General features: G+C 37.3%; 1 protein-coding gene across 1 annotated transcript in view; it reads left to right on the forward strand.

Annotated features, from left to right (window-relative positions):
• The window catches only part of UBE3C (ubiquitin protein ligase E3C), a 245604-nt gene that overhangs the window by 59480 nt on the left and 169219 nt on the right, over positions 1-16905 (forward strand). The window contains exon 6 of the mRNA XM_007952569.1: positions 12100-12257. Within this exon, the coding sequence (XP_007950760.1) occupies positions 12100-12257 (158 nt within the window). The remainder of the gene's footprint in view (positions 1-12099; positions 12258-16905) is intronic.

Raw genomic sequence — 16905 nt, forward strand, 5'->3', positions numbered from 1 at the left:
CTGTGTCTGTGTTAATTGGTTTCCCTTTTCTTTGTTGAAGAGGGTCTGTGCAATCCTTCTGCCTAGTCCGCCATCTTGCCCCACCTCCCACTTTTTTTTTTTTTTAAATGTCTGCATTAGTGGTGAAATTTTCATATGATTCTGAGTCTTCAATATCATTTCAGTTAATTTTCTGTAAGTTGCATGTGTAGTAAAGTTTATTTAAGATTGCTATCAAAAATAGACCTCATAAGCTAAAAATAATCCACTCATTTTTGTTGTTGTTGCTATTAACTGACCTTTCCAAAATACTTAGCTGAACTAAAGATAGAAACAGAGAACCTGATAGAGAGGCAGGATACTCATAAATCCAAGAATTTATATTTTTAACCCCTCTTATTCCTTGCAAAAACTTTTAACCTGAAAATTGCACTGTATACATTTATGCTCCAAAGCAGGGTTTAGTGGACTCATTCTGTAAATGGTTAGTGAATATTTTTGGGTTTGTGGGCCACATATAGTCTCTGTCCTAATAAGCAATTCTGATAAACACTCGTGAGCTCTGGCGGCCTAGAGGAGAAGGCACTTGGCTGCTAACCAGAAGGTTAGTGATTCAAACTCACCAGCTGCTCCACCGAAGGAAGATGGGGCGATCTACTCCTGTAAATATTTCCAGCCTCAGAAACCCAATGGGGATCGCTATGAGTCAGAAATGACTCAATGGCAGTGAGTTTGGAAATTTTTTAATAAGCTCTAATAAGCAAAGGCCATAGTGGGCACATCCCACTTTTATTGCTAATTGCATGGTAAGGATCAGCATGAATCCAACTCCCAGTAGATCTAGTCTTCACCTTCCCCCATCTCTTTCCTTCTCATCAGTGGCTTAAGCCTCATACTCTTTTCTCCAACCTCCACCCACCACAGCTGGATTGGAAGTTAGAATGACTCTGCCCTTCAGATTGGAGTTTTTTTTCCCTCTTCTCTGATCCTAGCCACACTGGGCCAACTCAGAACACAGAAGTTAGAACTCTGTCTTTCTGATTGACAGCCCACACAGCCCTTCTTGGACCTAGCTACCCCAAGCTAAGTTAAAGCAAACAAGTTAGAAGGACTCTGTCCTTCAGACTGCCAGGTAGGCAGTCACCATTCTTTGGTGGCTTTCACTACTCCTGTGGGTTTTTAACTCACTTGGAATGGCTCACAGAATTCATGGAGAGTATTTATACCTACAGTTACCCATTTATTATAACCATAAAAGATACAACCAAAGAGACATACAGGATGAGGTCTGGGAGGGGTCTTGGCATTAGGCTTTCATTTTCCCCAGGTTATGTACAGCCCTCTTCTGTGCATGGTTGTTCTGACCAGTTCAGGAAATAACAACTGCTGCTGGGTTCAAAGCCTTCTGTTGTCTTCATTACATGGTCATGATGGATTGAATATACGTGATTGAATTTTGCCCCTTTCCCTTTCTGAGGTTTGGTGACTGGGTAGGATCTGTGTAGCCCCTACTCATTTGAACACATTCTCTAGAGCAGTCTGGATGTTTTACCTAATAAAGGAACCTCAATTGCTAGAGATTCCAAGGGCTATCTTTCAGAAACCAAAGAAATGTTATTATTGATTGATTTTTTTTCTTAAAATCCTTTAAAAATGTTAAAACCACTCTATGCAGAACCATGTGAAAAACAGTCTGCTGGTTTGTTCACTTGGCCTGTGGGCCTTTGTTTGCAAACATCTGTTGTAAAGTAATTTCTGAAGATAATCATTCAGCAAGTAATTTTAATATATGGTATTTCAAAATAGAATTTGCCATTTCTTTTCCAACTTTGATTTTTAATAATCTCAAAACATCAGCTTAAAAAATACCTATATATCCTCCACCTAGATTCGATGTTAACATTTTGCCACTTTTCTGTGCACCCACATACTTGTGTCTCTCTCTGTATGCATGTGTGTGTGCTTTCTAAAGCATTTGAAAGTAAGTTGCAGATATCACAACACTTCATTCCTAAATACTTCACCATGTATCTCCTAAGAATAGACCAGTCTCCTACTTAACCAACCATATTGCTATTAAAAACAAAAAAGCCAAACTCGCTGCCCTCGAGTTGATTTGACTCATAGCAACTCCTTCTTGGGTTTCTGAGGTGGTATCTCTATGGAAATAGATTGCCCAATCTTCCTTCCAAGGAGTGGCTGGTGAGTTTGAACCACCAGCCTTCTAGTTAGCAGTCCAATGCCTTAGGCACTACGCCACCAGAACACCCATATTGCTATTAGTCTACGAAAATTAATAATAATTCTCTATTATCATCTAATATACAGTCCATAGTCAGATTTCCTGAAGCACTTAAAAGTATATTTTGTTTGTTTCTTTGTTTTAATGATCCAAGTATCCATTCATTTCACTTATTCCTCTATCTCCTGTATAGCCTATAAACTAGAAGTTAGGTGTACAGCAGGGTTTCTAAATCTTGGTACTATGACATTTTGGTCAGAGAAATTTTTCATTGAGGGGAGCTGTCCTCTGTATCATAGGATATTTAGCAGCATCCCTGGCCTCTGCCCATAAGATTCCAGTGGGACCCTTCTCTCCAAGTTGTAATAACCATAAATAACTCCAGACATTACCATATGTTGCCTGAGAAGCAACTGCACCCCTTTGCAGACCTGAGATACAGTAGCTTTATTTGATTTAATTTAAACATTTTTAACGGGAATCCTTCATAGGAGGTAATGTGAAAGCCATATTGCATCACACCAGGAGACATAATGAGGCATAAGCCCATTATTTGTGATGCTAAGTTTGATCACCTTGTTAAGGTATTGTAAAGTTACATTTTCTCCTTTGTAATTAGAAGTAATCTGTGGGATATTAAGTTGGTGTTATGAAGTTACACTGGTCATGGAGGGTCTGATAGACCCTTTTCTTAAGGACTTTGTCTTTTGTGCTTAGAGTGCAAAAATACCAAATGAGAGTTTTGAGCTGAGTGACATGATCAGATTTTTTTTTCTCTGTGTCTTTTAAAGTTCTTATGAAATTTTCAAGATAAAAAAAGAGTGGAAAAAGTAGAAGAACTGGTACAATAAATACTCGTATGCCTCCCATCTATATTGAATAATTTTTAACATTGCTGACAATTGTTAATATTTTCCTAAATCATTTCAAATTGTAATTTACAGACATTGTGATACTCCCTTCTCTAGATACTTCACCATGCATCTCTCCAAAAAAAGACATTCTTCAAAAAAACCATAATACCATTCATAATGTTGTTGTTAGGTACGATCAATCTGGGTCCAGCTCATACCAACCCTGTGTCCCAAATGAAACATTGCCTGGTCCTGCACCATTCTCACAATTATTGGCTGTATCTAAGCCCACTCTTACAGTCACTGTGTCAATCCATCTTGTTGAGGGTCTTCTTTTTTGCTGACCCTCTGTTTTACCAAGCATGATGTCATTTACCAGGGACTGGTTCCTCCTGATAAAATGCCCAAAGTACATGAGACTAAGTCTTGACATCCTTGCTTCTAAGGAGCATTCTGGTTTTACTTCGTCCAAGACAGATTTGTTTGCTCTTCTCGCGGTCCATGGTATATTCGGTATTCTTTGCCAACTTCATAATTCAAAGACCTTAATTCTTTGATCTTCCTTATTCATTGTCCATATTGCATATGAGGCGATTGAAGACACCATGGCTTGAGACAGGCACTCCTTAGTCATCAAAGTGACATCTTTGCTTTTTGACAGTTTAAAGAGGTCTTGCCCAGTGCAGTACACTGTTTGATTCCTTGACTGCAGCATCCATGGGTGTTGATTGTGGACCCAAGTAAAACAAAATCCTTGACAATTTCAGTCTTTTTTCTGTTCATCATGAAATTGCTAATTGGTCTAGTTGTGAGGATTTTTGTTTTCTATGTATTGTGTAGTCTATACTGAAGGCTGTAGTCTTTGATCTATATCAGTAAGTGCTTCCAAGTCTTCACTTTCAGCAAGTAAGATTGTGTCATCTGCATCTCGGAGGCTGTTAATAAATCTTCCTGCAGTCTTGATGCCTCTTTCTTGTTTCAAGTTTAGCTTCTCAGATTATTTGCTCAGCATGCATACTGAATAAGTATGATGAAAGGACACAACCCTGACACAACACCTTTCCCAATTTTAAACCGTGCAGTATCCCCTTGTCCTGTTTCAGTGACTGCCTCTTGATCTATGTACAGGTTGCATATGAGCACGATTAAGTGTTCTGTCCGTTCTTTGTTATGTTATCCACAATTTGTTATGACCCACACAGTGGAATGCTTTTGTATAGTCAATAAAACACAGATAAACATCTTTGTCCTGTGGTATATAACATCAGCAATGACATCTTTTATTCCACATCTTCTTCTGGATCCAGCTTGAATTTCGGCAGTTCCCTGTGTATATACTCCTGCAGCAGTTTTTGAATTATTTTCAGCAAAATTTTACTTGTGTGTGATATTAATGATATTATTGGGTAATTTCTGCATTCTGTTTGATATTGGATCACTTTTCTTTGGAATGGGCACAAATAATGAATCTCTTCAGTTGGTTGGCCAGGCAGCTATCTTCCACATTTCTTGCTGTAGATGAGTGAGCACTTTCAGCATTGCATCCATTTGTTGAAATATATCATTGGTATTCTTTCAATTCCTGGAGGCTTGTTTTTCCTCAATGCCTTCAAAGCAGCTTAGACTTCTTCCTTCAGTATCATCAGTTCTTGAACATATGCTGCCTCCTGAAGTGGTTAAACATTGACTGATTGTTTTTTATGCAGTGACTCTTTGTATTCCTTCTATCTTTTGATGCTTCATGTGTCATTCAGTATTTTGCACATAGAATCCTTCAATATTACAACTTGAGGCTTGAATTTTTTCTCCAGTTCCTTCAGCTTGAGAAATGCCAAGCATCTTCTTCCCTTTTGTTTTTTTAACTCTGAGGTCTTTGCACATTTCATTATACTTTTCGTTGTCTTCTTGAGCTGCCCTTTGAAATCTTCAGCTCTTTTACTTCATCATGTCTTCCATTTGTTTTAGCTACTCTCCATTTGTCTTAGGCTGGATTCTCTAGAGAAAAAAAAACCAGTGAAGCTTAGAGAGAGAGAAGTTTCTCTGAAAGAAATGGCTCATGCAGTTGTTAGAGGCTAGCAAGTCCCAAGTCTATGAGTGAGACAACAAGCTGGAGGCTTCTCTTGACTTAGGTAGCTGCAGAGGCTGACAAACCTAAGATAGGCTGGTAGTACAGCAGGCTGCTGGCTTTGGAGGCTAATGAAGCCAAGATTGGCAGGTAAAATGGCAGATTGTTGGCGTAAAGCCTGTAAAGGCAACAATCTCCAAATTGGGAGGTAATACAGCAGGCCACTGAATCAAGTCCAGATGATGATGAGCCCGATGCAAGATCCTAAACAAAAAGGCAGAGATCTTTGTCAGAATGTCCATATGTATTAGAAGCAAGCTACACCCCAAAGGAAAGAAACTCCCTTTCAGATGATTGGGTACTCATAGCAGATCTCATCATGGAGGTGATTACATTGTTATCAGATCTCATTCTGGGAAAGACTACATCATAACTACTAAACCACTTGGCCCAGCCAAGTTGATATACAACATTAACTATCACACCATTCAAGAGCAAGCTTCAGAGTCTCTTCTGACATCCATTCTGGTCTTCTCTTCCTTTTCTGTCTTTTTAATGACCTTTTGCTTTCTTCATATATGATGTTCTTGATGTGATCCCACAACTTGTCTGGTCTTCAGTCATTAGTGTTCAGTGTGTCAAATCTATTCTTGAGATGGTCTCTGGATTCAGGTGGCATATACTCAAGGAGCTGGCGCGGAATTGGGCAGTGTTTCATTCTGCTGTGCATGGAGTCATTATGAGTCGGAAATGACTCGATGGCACTTAACAACACAACAACATACTCAAAGTTGTATTTTGGCTCTTGTGGAATTGTTTTAATTTTCCTCATATTCAACTTGAATCTGCACATGAGCAGCTGATGGTCTGTTCTACAGTTGGTCCCTGACCTTGTTCTCATTGATAATATTGAGCTCCTCCATCATCTCTTTCCACACATAGAGTCGATTGATTCCTGTGTCTTCCAAATGGTGGGGTCCACATGTATAGTCATCATTTATGTTGTTAAAAAAATGTTTTTACAATAACTAGGTCATGGGTTTTACAAAATTCTATCATGTGATCTTTATCAATGCATTTTGATTGCATGTTTGATCAATTTCAGACTGCAGAAATTGGTAAAAATTTTCAATTTCTTCATCTTTGGCATTAGTTGTTGGATGTGATTTTAAATAATAGTCCTATTAACTGGTCTTCCTTATAAGCATAAGGTTATTATCTTACCACTGACAGCATTATACTTCAGGATAGACCTTGAAATGTTCTTTTTGATTATGAATGTGACACCATTCCTCTCAATTTATCATTCCTTGCATAGCAGACCTGTCTGATTAAAAATGGCCAGAACCAGTCCCTTTCAGCTCACTAATGCCTAGAATATCGATCTTTATGTATTTCATTTCATTTTTGACCATTTCCAATTTTCCTAGATTCACATGTCTTACATTCCATGCTCTGATTATTAATTGATGCTTACAGCTGTTTCTTCTCATTTTGAGTCATGCCACATCAGCAAATGAAGGTTCTGAAAGCTTTCCTCCATCAATGTCATTAGGGTTGACTCTGCTTTGAGGAGGTACCTCTTCCTTGGTCATATTTTGAGTGCCTTCCAATCTGAAGGGCTCATCTTCCAGCACTGTATCAGACAGTGTTACTCATAAAGTTTTCATTGGCCAGTTTTTTAAAAAGTAGACCACCAGATCCTTCTTCGTAGTTTGTCTTGGTCTGGAAGCTCCAGCTGAAACCTGTCCATCACAGATGACCCTGCTGACATTTCAAATACTGGTGGCATAACATCCAGCATGATAGCAACATGTAAGCTGCCACAATACAACATACTGACAGATGAGTGGTAACATATCTTTAATGCACCTATAAAAAAAAATTAAGAATAATAACTAATTTTAGAGTTACTAAACTGCCTGGTTTGACTCAGATTGATCACTATGTCTAAAATTCAGTTTGTTTTCAAATTTTCCCAGCAGTATCCAAAATGTGTTGTATAACTGCTTTGAAAAACAGAAACAAGCTAAATGAAACTTTGTAGTTGTTGATAATTGCTGTGGAGTCTGGTGTGACTAAACTAAGCCTAACAAAAAGCAGTCTTGTTGAAGATGACACATTGCCTTTGATGTCTTCTAAATCTTTTCATCTAGAACAGCCCCTTCCTCATCCACACCTTTAATGTGTAGTTATGGCTGTTGTTGTTGTTGTTGTTATGTGCCGTCGAGTCAGACCCAACTCACAGCGACCCCTCCTTCGGTTTCCAAGGCAGAATCACTATGGAAGTAGATTGCCCAACCTTCCTTCCAAGGAGTGGCTGGTGGGTTTAAACCACATATTGAAAACTGATTATAGGTAGTCAGTCCTCTAGTCTCAACTGGTCCATTAAGTCTGGACTTCTTAAGAAGTGGAGTTCTTTTCTGCATTTTTCTTCCATTCTGTCTATGTCCATCTATTGTGGACCTGATCAGAATGGTCAGTAGTGGAGCCAGACATCATCTAGTTCTTCTGGTCTCCGAGCATATGAAACCGTGGCTTGTGTAGACTAATTTCTTCTCTGAGACTTTTGCTCTTTCTCTTTGGGTCCTAACAAGTACAGAGCAATAGCTATATCTTAGGTGGCTGTTGGAAAATCTTTAAGGCTCCAGACAGTTTTTGCCTCACTAACATGCAGAATACGAACTTTGTGATGCCATTTGACTGCATTTTCCCATTTCTAACATGGCTTTTGTATCGCCAGGAACAGTAATGATTTAGGTACACCAAAAACAAACCAAACTCACTGCCATTGAGTCAATTCTGACTCATAGCGAGATCCCCCTTTGGATTTCGGAGGTGATAAATCTTTATGGAAGTAGATTGCCCAGTCTTCCTTCCACAAAGTGGCTGGGGGTTTCGAACCACCAACCTTCTGGTTAGCAGTCAAATTCCTAAGTGCCTAAGGCAGCATTCCACAACTGAAACCAAAACCAAACCAAATTTAATACTGGCAAGTCGACTGATTCACAGCAACCCCTCCTTGACTTTCCGAGGCGCTATCATTATGGAAGTAGATTGCCCAGTCTTCCTTCTGAAACATGGCTCATGGGTTTGAACCACCAGCCTTCTGGTTAGCAGTCAGATGTCTTAGGCACTACACCACCAGAGCTCCTTTCCACAAATTGACTTGGCCCGAATTCTACCCCTTCTTCTTCCCCAACTGTTAGATCCCTATTCCTCTTTATCTCCCATTTTACTAGCTCTTGTCTAATTCTGTTCCTCTTTACCCACGTATCTACAACCTCTCCACAGCTTTTACCAGCCTGTTTGGGAGGGGACCAGAAAGGCTAGAACTAGAGTCCACTCAACATCTCACTGGGGCCCATCACAACAAGTGACTAAGGAAGGCAATTTCAAAACTGTTTTTTTTTTTTTTTAAAAATCTCTCTTTTTTTTTTCCCCAGTTAGTTATGATTTTTGTTTCTTTGGTTGTATTCTTGTAGACTTTATTTTGGCTTTTAAAATTTTATCTGTAGTTGCCTTTATATTTAACATTTAACAACTAGTACTTGGGAACCATTTCCTTATTTATTTTTCTACACTTAATATATGAGCTGGATCGGAACTACCTAGGGGTTTTCCCCATCTTCTTTCTGCTTGGTCCCTGCCCCAACCACCAAAGCATATCTTTAGAATATCTTAATTTGCCTCAGATACCCCTCATTGTTTTTCTCTGCATGGCCCCAGCAAGTTGTACTTGGTTTGCACATTTCATGGCCGTCTCTGTGTATTCTAACTGCCTCACTGTGTGATGTCTTGTGTGCTGTTTCTAACATATGGGTGGTTGAATTCACCCCAGCTCTTGACAGGCAAAGAACTGGCTAACATAGTACCTAGCTTTTCATCAGAAATATACAAACTTTATCCAGTTTACTGGTTGTTATGGATTACAGTGTGTCCCTAGAAAGTATGTGCTGTACCTGTGGATGTGATCCTGTTTGGAAGTAGGGTTCTCTATTGCTATGTTAATGCAAGCTCTGGTGGCATAGTGCCTAAGGCATTTGACTGCTAACCAGAAGGTTGGTGGTCATACCCACTGTGGAAGGAAGGCTAGGCAATCTACTTCTATAAAGATTAACTACCTCGGAAATCCAAAGGGGGGTCACTATGAGTCAGAATCCACTCAATGGCAGTGAGTAATTTAGATTTAGATAGGAAATATTTGCATTACTATCAGTTTTTATAAGTTAACTGGTATCTCTGCAGAGTTATAAGTACCCTAATCAAAGAGAAGGCTCAAGATAGCCCAGTGGGTGTGCTGGGCAGGACATCCAGTAACCTACTAATCTTTTTTGGGGGAAGATGATGATGTGCTATATTTTAAAGTTTTTCACAACTTTTCTCATTAGTAATATCATTGATGACCTTGAAGTGACAGAGGCAAAAGTCTGACTGGATCAGGTATACAAAAATGAGAAGAGAGAAATTGTAAATAATGAATAGCAATTATTCTTTCGAGGAGTTGCGCTGCAAAGGGGAGCAGAAACATGGGATGATAATTGGTAAGGGCAGTGAGATCTAGAGATTATTTTTAAGTGGGAAAAAGTAATAGCATGATTGTTTATGATCCTATATGAGAAGGAAAATTGATGATGCAGGATGAAGAATTGCTAGAGCAATGTCTGAGTCAGAGAGAGGACAGGATGTAGCTGTTAAAAATAATCAAAACGTGTTGAAATCTGAACATATGGTTTTTTTGTGAGCAATTATTCAATAGCCATATATTCACTGCTGTCAAGTTGATTCAACTCATAGCAACCCCTCCTTGGGTTTCCAGGCCAGTATTTCCATGGAAGTAGATTGCCCAGTTTTCCTTCTGAGAAGTGGCTGGTTGGTTTGAACCTCCAGCCTTCTGATACAGGGAGACCATTCTGATTCCAGAAAAAACAAATGGTTCAAAGAAGCTAAATATAATGGAGTTTATAAAGAGAAGGGGGAGGGTGTGGAAAAATATAGGAGATCAACCATTTGGCTAATCTTGACATGATTGATTTAATCCTGCTCTCCCCCTTTACTAAGATCAGTGAATTTCAGTTCACAAGATTGTCTCTGTCCTCCACTCAGCCATATCTTTTGAGATTCAAATTTAGTAAGGCTTGCTTCTAACGGGAGAGGATTTGCGACTCCACATGAACTGAAAAGCTGTTGGAGGATTAATTTTGGTCAGGGATTTCTTTAAAGTAAAAAACTCCAAAATCAAAGCAAGATACCTGCTATCAATTTTTCTCTCTGACAAAGGATTGTAGGGTTTGACCTTGTATAGGAGCAAGGACAGTTTATACATATCATTAAGAGACAAACAAGCTAATTTAAAAATTTGGGTAAAAGATTTGAGCAGGTACTTTAGAAGACATAGCAATGACCAACTAAGCACTTGGGAAGATACTAAACATCATTAATCAGGGAAGTACAAATTAAACTCATAATGAGATGTAGCTGCACATCATTGGAATAGTTAAAAATTTAAAAACTGACAATATCAAGTGTTAAGAGTATATAACAACTGATATTTTCATAGATTGCTGGTAGTTTGATTATTTCTTATGAAGTTAATTATACAGCAGCAGTTCTCTTAGATGTTTATCCAAGAGAAATGAAGCATAGATCCATACAAAGACTTGTTCTGGTATGGTCATAGCAGCTTTATTTATAACCACAAAAGACTGGAAATGATGCAGATGTCCATCAGTATGTGAACTGATAATCAAAATATGATATTTCCATTTAGTAGAATATTGAAAAAAAAAGATGATGTTGAGTTGATTCCAACTTACAGTGTCAAGAGTAGAACTGTGTTTCATAGAATTTTCAATGGCTGACTTTTCTGAAGCAGATCGCAGGCTTTCCTTCCAGGGTGCCTCTGGGTGGATTTAAACCCTATGCTTTCAGCTAGCTGTTGAAAGGTTATAGTGTTAACCGTTTACACCACCCAGGAACTCCAGAGTGGAATACTATTTTTATTTCTAGCTCCTGTTGAGTTGGCCCCCAACTCATGGTCATACTATGCACGGGAAAACTGAAAGCTGCCTGGTCCTGATCCATCTCCTCGATTGCTTGGGGATTGGACCGTTATGATCCATAGTGGTTTCTTTGGCTGATTTTTCAGAAGTAGATCGCCAGGCCTTTTTTCTTTGTCTGTCTTAGTTGGGAGCTGGGCTAAAACCTGTTCAGCATCATAGCAACTCTAAAGCCTTCACTGACTGTTGGCTGTGCATGAGGTACAATACTACTTAGCAATAAAAAGACCAAATTATTGACTATTGGATGAGACTAAGAATGATGCTGAGTAGAAGAATCTAGACAATAGCAAGTATATACTCTATGACTCGTTATATATAAAATAATAGAAAATGCAAACTGTAGTGACAGAAAACACTGGTTGGGAGTCTTAGAATGAGGAATTAACTAGAGAGGATCAAAAGGAAACGTGATGGTATTAGATAGATAGTTATGTATATTGATTCTGGTATAATCTGTCAAAACTCATTATATTGCATACTATAAATGGATGCAGATTAATGCATGTAAATTATGTCTATAAAGTTGATTTTAAGAAAAAACATTAAATCTTTTTAAAATAGAACTTAATTTTGTGATAACAAAGCCTTCCCTTTTGCCTGTTACATACCTTATAGTAAGAAAAGATGCTTTAGTTAAGCGTCAAATGTTTTAAGACCAGATATATATTGCCTGTCCACTTAGAGGATAATGCATACATGGAAAATCTAGAAGGCACTTTTGAAGGAGATGATTTGCCCTTTTCCACTCTTTCAGTCACACCTATTTTCAGAGTGTTCTAGTACTAGAACAGTGTGGCTCAAACATTTGCCAGAGTGAATGAGAGTAATTTGAGACAACTTTCGGTGACATTTACCATCCAGTAACTGTGTGAATGATACTTTTTTTCATTTTTACAGGTTATTGCAACAGTGTAATGATGACAGTTTGAATGTTGCACTTCCAATGAGAATGCTTGAGGTGTTTTCATCTGAGAATACTTACTTGCCTGTTTTACAAGATGCTAGCTATGTCGTATCATTAATTGAACAAATTTTGCTTTACATGATTCAAAATGGTAAGTATAGATGGTTTCAGAACGGTGAGTTGACATCATTATGATGTACGCACGGGCTGTAATGTTTTTTAGAGCTTGTACAATTGCTCTAAACTTGAAACTGTACCTTTTGTAACACAGCATTATGTGCTGTCAAGGGGAGCACTTGTTAGGAGGCAAAGACTTAACATTTTGTACTTGGCTCTAGCCATAGTGAAAATTTGGAAACTTATTTAATCTCTTTACTTAAATTTTCTTTTGCTTGGAATTAAGAAATTTTATATGCGTTTTCAGAAATTGTTCCAGGTACTTGAGTCAGATATTTGTACCTGCAGTGAAGCAGTAATCTTCCACACTGAACAGGAATGTATCCCATTACTTATGGCCATCCTGAATTAATATGAAAGACTTTTTCTGTTAAAAAAATGTCACAAATACATGAATTAAATCATTTGGATGGAGAGCCTATCTTATTAAGCAGTAAATCTTACTAATTTTTTTTAAATTAAAAGAATGATAAACTATCATATTAGTTTAGAAGGTGAGGATAGCATGTTTATTTGCATTTTCTTACTAACTTTGAAAATGATTGCATTATATCAGATATTATAGCCTATACCTAGAATTCCTTGGGGGTGCACATTGGTTATGGAGAAAGACTATGAATAAATGTAGTTTAAAAATCTTTTATGTGTAATTAAGCAACACTAAACTAAACTAAAAAAAAAAAAAAAAGTAATTCCCAGTATTCTCACAAGTAGAAAGCCAGATGTTTCAGGGTTCCTGAACTCCAGAAGTATTAGTATCTGAAAGCAATACTTACTGTTGAAAGTAGGAATAATTTGCCTTTGTTTTCTTAAAGTGATGAATGTTGGTTAAGCCTAGCTGGATTTAAAGTGTAAAAATAAGTAAAAATTTTCTTTATGTTAAGGGGCTGTTAAATCTGTATTTTGATAAACATGAATTTGATCAAATCTCTTTTGGATCAGATAGTTACTATTCAGTACTCCAAGACTTTGATTATTAACATTTGTATAATATTTTTAAATGATTTGCAGTACTTTTTCTTATATCTGGAGTTCCAGAGAGACAGCTTTCAGATGGAGGTATTTGTTTCTTTCCTTGCTAAGTGCTCTTGCTATTTGCACATCTCAACACCTATCAGGTGGTTAAAGTGCTATCTATGGGAGTGTTGGAGCATTATTATACATTTCAACCTTACTGTTTGCTTGGGTTTAAAAATAACAAGCAACATTAGTTTGTTGAAAACAGAAACTACTGAGTTAGTTAAAAGAAAATTAAAATTGATGAAATAGAATTTGATATCATAAAAACGAAATTAATGGTAATAAGAAATAGACCATGTTATTGATTGATATATAATTATGTATATTTATTTAAGGCTAAACATTAGATAGGAAGCTTTTATTTTTCCTATTTCCTAGAAGTATAAAGAAGATAATGAAGAAATCTGTATTATTTAAAAATGTGTCTGGAAATAGGAAAGGCTTGAAAATATTACATAGAAGTTACTACTTCTAGCATCTTCTGTGAAATAGCCATTTTTCAGTTATTTTGATAAATTACTTCCTAAAGTTGGCCTACAATTTTAGCATTCTATTTATAAATTATAGTTCCTATACTTATTATACATTATACATTAGGGCTTAACATGAACCTTTTTAACAATTGTTGTTGAGTTTCAGGTAATAACTATAGTCATATTCTGCTGCTCATCTGTCAGTTTATCATATTGTGGTGATTTGCATGTTACTATGATGCTGGAAGTTATGACACTGGTATTTCAAATACCAGCAGGGTCACCCATGGTGAAAAGTTTTTAGCAGAGCTTCTGGACTAAAACAGATTTGGAAGAAGGACCTGGTGATCTACTTATTAAAAAAAATGCCAGTGAATAGCAGCATAACACTGTCTGATACAGTGCTAGAAGGTGAGCCCCTCAGATCAGATGATGTTCAAAATATGACTAGGGAAGAGCTACTTCCCCAAAGTAGGGTCAACCTTAATGGCACTGATAGAAGGAAAGCTTTCAGGACCTTCATTTGCTGTTGTGGCATGACTCAAAATGAGAAGAAACAGCTATAAGCATGATTTAAAATCAGAACATGGAATGTAAGAAGTATGAATCTAACAAAATTAGAAGTGGTCAAAAATGAGATGGAATGCATAAAGATCAATATTCTGGTATTAGTGAAATGGACTGGCACTGGCCATCTTGAATTGGACAGGTCTACTCTGTTAGGAATGATAAATTGTAGAGGAATGGTGTTGTATTCATAGTCAAAAAGAACATTTGAAAGTCTATCCTGAAGTATAACACTGTCAGTGATAAGATAATAGCCATATGCTTATAAGGAAGACCAGTTAATAGGACTGTTATTTAAATTTACATACCAACCACCAATGCCAAAGATAAAGAAACTGAAGATTTTACCAACTTCTGAAGTCTAAAATTGATTAAGCATCCAATCAAGATACACTGATAATTACCGGTGATTAGAATGTGAAAGTTGGAAACAAAGAAGCAGCTTTGGTAGTTGGAAAACATGGCCTTGGTAATAGAAATGACGTCAGAGATCACATGATAGAATTTTGTAAGATCCATGACATGTTCATTGGAAAACCTTTTTTCAACAACATAAATGATGACTATACATGTGGACCTCACCACATGGAATAGACAGGAATCAAATCGACTGTATCTGTGAAAAGAGATGATGGAGAAGCTCAGTATCATCAGTCAGAACAAGGTCAGGGACCAACTGTGGAACAGACTATCAATTGCTTACATGCAAGTTCCAGGTGAAACTGAAGAAAATTAAAACAACTCTATGAAAGCAAAAATATCACCTTAAGTATATACCACCTGAAGTTAGAGTTCATCTGAAAGAATAGATTTGACACATTGAGCACTAATGACCAAAGATCAGATGACTTGTGAGATGACAAACACATCATATATGAAGAAAGCAAAAGGTCATTAAAAATATAAGAAAGAAAGAAAGAAAAGACCAAAATGGATGCTGGAAGAGACTCTGAAACTTGTTCTTGAATGGAGGGTCACTAAAGGAAATGAAAGAAATGATGAAGTAAAAGATTTGAAGATTGCAGGACCTTGGGCTATTAATGGTGATTCTGTCTTCTTGTGGGGTTGGAGGAGGTCAGAAGATGCAGCCTCCTTGCCCCCTTAGCAAGTGGCCAAAATGTACATGAAGAGATGCTCATCATCATTAGCCATTAGAGATATGCAACTCAAAACATTGAGATACCATTTCACCCTAGCAATAATAACAGTGTTCAAGAAAACAACAAATGTTGGAGAGATTATAGGTAGATTGTAACTCTCATATACTGTTTGTGGGACAGTGAAATGGTAAAGCCAGTATGGAAAACAGTGTGGCACTTCTTTAAAAAGTTAGAAATAGAAATACCTTATGATCCAGCAATCCTACTCCTAGATAATTTTCTAGAGATACAGGAGCAGTGACACAGACAGGTATATGCACACTCATGTTCATCAAAGCAAATGTTCATGAAAGTCAATTACAAAAAGACAAAATATTTTATGAGACCAAAGTCAAGGAGGAAAGAAAAAGAAGAATTGGTGAAGGTACAGCTATTTCAGGAGGTAGCATGTGATTAAGAATCGATGGTATTAAAGCAAGGAGTCCAGGCTGCACTGAAGGCATTGAGAAAAAGCAAGGCTCCAGTAATTGACACAATACCAATTGAGATGTTCAACAAATGCAGTGCTGAAAGCATTCATCTGTGCAAAGAAATTTAGAAGACAGCTGCTTGGCCAACCAACTGAAAGAGATCCATATTTGTACTCATTCTAAAGAAAGGTGATCCGAAAGAATGCAGAAATTATCGAATAATATCATTAATATTACATGCAAGTAAATTTTTGCTGAAGATAATTCAAAAACAGTTGTAGCAGTACTGGGAAATTTCTGAGAACTGCCAGGAATTTAACCCAGATTCAGAAGAGGACATGAAATGAGGGATATCATTGCTGATGTCAAATGGATCTTCGCTGAAAGTAGAGAATATCACAAAGATATATACCTGTATTTTGTTAACTATGCAGAGGCATTTGACTGTGGCTCATAATAAATTATGGATAACATTGGGAAGAATGGAAATTCCAGAACACTTAATTGTACTTATGAGGAACCTGCACATAAACCAAGAGGCAGTTGTTTGAATAGAACAAGGGAGTACTGCATGGTTTAAAATCAGGGTTGTATTCTTTCACCATACTTATTCAATCTGCATGCTGAGCAAATAATCCAGGAAGCTGGACTATATGAAGAAGCACTCAGCATTAGGATTGGAGGAAGACTCATTAATAACCTGCGATATGCAGATTACACAGCCTTGCTTGCTGAAATTGAAGAGGACTTGAAGCACTTACTGATGAAGATCAAAGATCATAGCCTTCACTATGGATTACACCTCACTATAAAATAAAAATCCTCACAACTAGACTAATAAGCAGCATCATGATAAATTGAGAAGAGATTGAAGTTATTAAGGATTTTGTTTTACTTGGATCCACAATCACACCAATCAAAGCAGCAGTCAAGAAATCAAATGATGTATTGCATTGGAAAAATCTGCAAAAGACTTAAAGTTTAAAAGGCAG

The sequence above is a fragment of the Orycteropus afer genome, unplaced genomic scaffold (genome assembly GCF_000298275.1).
Source record: "Orycteropus afer afer isolate SDZICR_OR568_19922 unplaced genomic scaffold, OryAfe1.0 scaffold00347, whole genome shotgun sequence".
Taxonomy (NCBI): Eukaryota; Metazoa; Chordata; class Mammalia; order Tubulidentata; family Orycteropodidae; genus Orycteropus; species Orycteropus afer.